This window comes from Engraulis encrasicolus, chromosome 24 (genome assembly GCF_034702125.1).
Source record: "Engraulis encrasicolus isolate BLACKSEA-1 chromosome 24, IST_EnEncr_1.0, whole genome shotgun sequence".
Taxonomy (NCBI): domain Eukaryota; kingdom Metazoa; phylum Chordata; class Actinopteri; order Clupeiformes; family Engraulidae; genus Engraulis; species Engraulis encrasicolus.
In genome coordinates this window covers 15962148-15964647 of record NC_085880.1, presented here as the reverse complement: position 1 = coordinate 15964647, position 2500 = coordinate 15962148, and the positions used below count along the sequence as shown (strand labels likewise).

General features: G+C 46.6%; 1 protein-coding gene across 2 annotated transcripts in view; it reads right to left on the bottom strand.

Moving 5' to 3' along the window:
* wdfy4 (WDFY family member 4) overlaps positions 1-2500 on the bottom strand; it is a 113026-nt gene that overhangs the window by 78420 nt on the left and 32106 nt on the right. For both annotated transcript variants that reach the window (XM_063191356.1, XM_063191357.1), the window contains exon 13: positions 204-817. In XM_063191356.1, coding sequence (XP_063047426.1) covers positions 204-817 — 614 coding nt within the window. The remainder of the gene's footprint in view (positions 1-203; positions 818-2500) is intronic.

Genomic DNA, 2500 nt, shown 5'->3' with positions numbered 1-2500 from the left:
TACACATAGCTTAACCCCTTAGCGCAAATCTAATGTTATAACCTTACTGTCACCAAGATTGTAATGTTTATGTCTGTTACTTAAGGCTCTCGGTCATAGCAATTTTATATTGTCAGTATATTCAGCAAATAGTGAAAAGGCCCACCGGCGACACCATCTGCACTAAGGCTACCAATATATCTCGTCATATTGCCCAGCCCTACCCCATGTGACTTCCAGCCGCTGCGGCCGCCGCTGCCATGTCCACCTCCATCGTGACCTCCGGCGGCTCCAGGCTACCCGTGGCGAACTGGTCCAGGTATCCTAGCAACCGCACGCACTCCAGCAGGGCGGGGGGCAGTGGCGGGACGTCGGCCTCCAACAGCACAGCAAACTGACGGAAACTCCTCCAGTTGGAGGTGTGTGTGTGTGTGTAGAGTGAGTGTGCATGTGTGTGAGCGTGCGAGGAGGAGGAGTGCGCGTAAGCATATGAGTGACCAGCGTGTGTGTGACTGTGATTGTGTATGTGTGTGGGCATGGGAGGAGGGTCCTGGAAGCAGCCCAGGTGTAGCAGGGCGTTGCCGAGCCGGGTGTAGTAGCCCTCTCTCTCCAGCACGTGCCCACTGATGGGGTCCAGATGCACTGCTGAGGCCATGGTGTGGAGAGCCAATAGGAGCAGCTCGCTCGCCGCCTGCCGGCCAATGGCGGCCCAGACGCCGGCGGGGGGGTTGGCCAGGGCTCCGTCCATGTCGCCGATGATGGACAGCAGCCCCTCGAAGCCGCCGCCCATACGGAAGGCCGGCCAGCTGCTGGGGTTCTCAAGCACCCGGAGAAGAGACTGAAAACACACACACACACACACACACACACACACACACACACACACACACACACACACACACACACACACACACACACACACACACACACACACACACACACACACACACACACCTTTAGAACACAGGCCAGCTGCTGGGATTATCTAGCACTCATATCCTGCAATGGTGAATAATATTTTCATTCAAAAAGTCCTGGATCCGGATCGTCATTCCGATCACCACCAAAATTTAATCACTAATCACTTGTTCCTTGTGTCATTTCCAACAAAATTTCATCAAAATCTGTGCCCAATTTTGTGAGTTATCCTGTTGACAGACAAACAGATAGACAGACAGAACAGAAAGACAGACAGACAGACAAACAGACAAACAGACAGACAGAGATAAAACAACATGACCAAAAGCATAACCTCCTTGGCGGAGGTAAAAAATATTAACACACACACAAAAAACAAATACACCCACACATATTGCACCTTTGAAACTGATTACAGCACAAACAAGCACATGCACATTCAGCAAACAACCCCTGGTTGCCGGTCCAAGCTATCAAAAGATTGCTTGTGTTTAAAGAAGTAAAAAGTATTCAAAGTAGTCAAAACACGCCAGCAGGCAGCTGACCATGGGATTAATGGAGACCAGGATTTCATTGTGTTGGAGTGTGTTCCAATATGCGACCTTGCTTCCTCCACTTGTGCTTGTGACCTCGCCCCGCCTCCTGGCCCCTCCTCCGTGGAGAAAACAATTAAAAAAAAGTATCACAAGTACAACAACTTTTGGGGGACTGTTTTTTCATTACACATCCCAATTGCAAATGAGAAAAAGACTTTACAATTGAGCTTTTGCAAGATATTGAAATATAATGCTGTTGTGAGTGAGTGATGTCATCGTGACATATTACTTCGTGGTACGAGGCCACAAGCACAAGTGGAGGAAGCAAGGTTGCATATTGGAACGCACACCTGGTGTCCAGTTCATTTCCTTCATGTGCAGAGCTTGGAAGTTTGTTTTAACACTTTTGAACCTCTTTTCCTTGTTAGCCTGTTAGTGTTGAAGATAATTGTGCACCGAAAGTTCTTCTTCCTTCAATGATAACTTCAGTCAATTTCAACATGCAGTTGTAATGCTCACACTACCCTGGACTTGTCGGTAGCTGAGTTTTTTTTCCTTCTTCTTCAGCCTTTTCCGAGATCCTGTATCATTGTAATGGGGGCAGCGCTTTGTTTACATTTCAAAATAACATTTTTATTTAAAAACATCAAAACGGTTATACATCATCAGGCAACTAGCAAACCTTTTGGGAAAATATTTTATATAAAATATATATATTTTTAAATGTAAACAAATGCTGCCCCCTTTAGAATAGTTCATATCTCATAAAGGGCTGAGCCGAAAAATGTGGCATCACCGGGTACTGACAAGTCAAGGGTAGCGGGAGCAATACAACCGCAAATTGAAATTGACTGAAGGACTCCTTTAAGTTTGGCGGCTTTCTTGGCGACGCCTTCTGGGAAGCTATTTCGGATTAGTAAGATCAGACCGTGAGAAAACGAATGTGGACACGTCAGTTTAGGACTGTCGGATTGCTAACGGTCTACCTAGCGGAAAATTATATGGTTCAAACCGCCATGAAAAATGTATTAGACTCGAGTGTTAAGTAGCGTCTTGTGAGTCAAAAT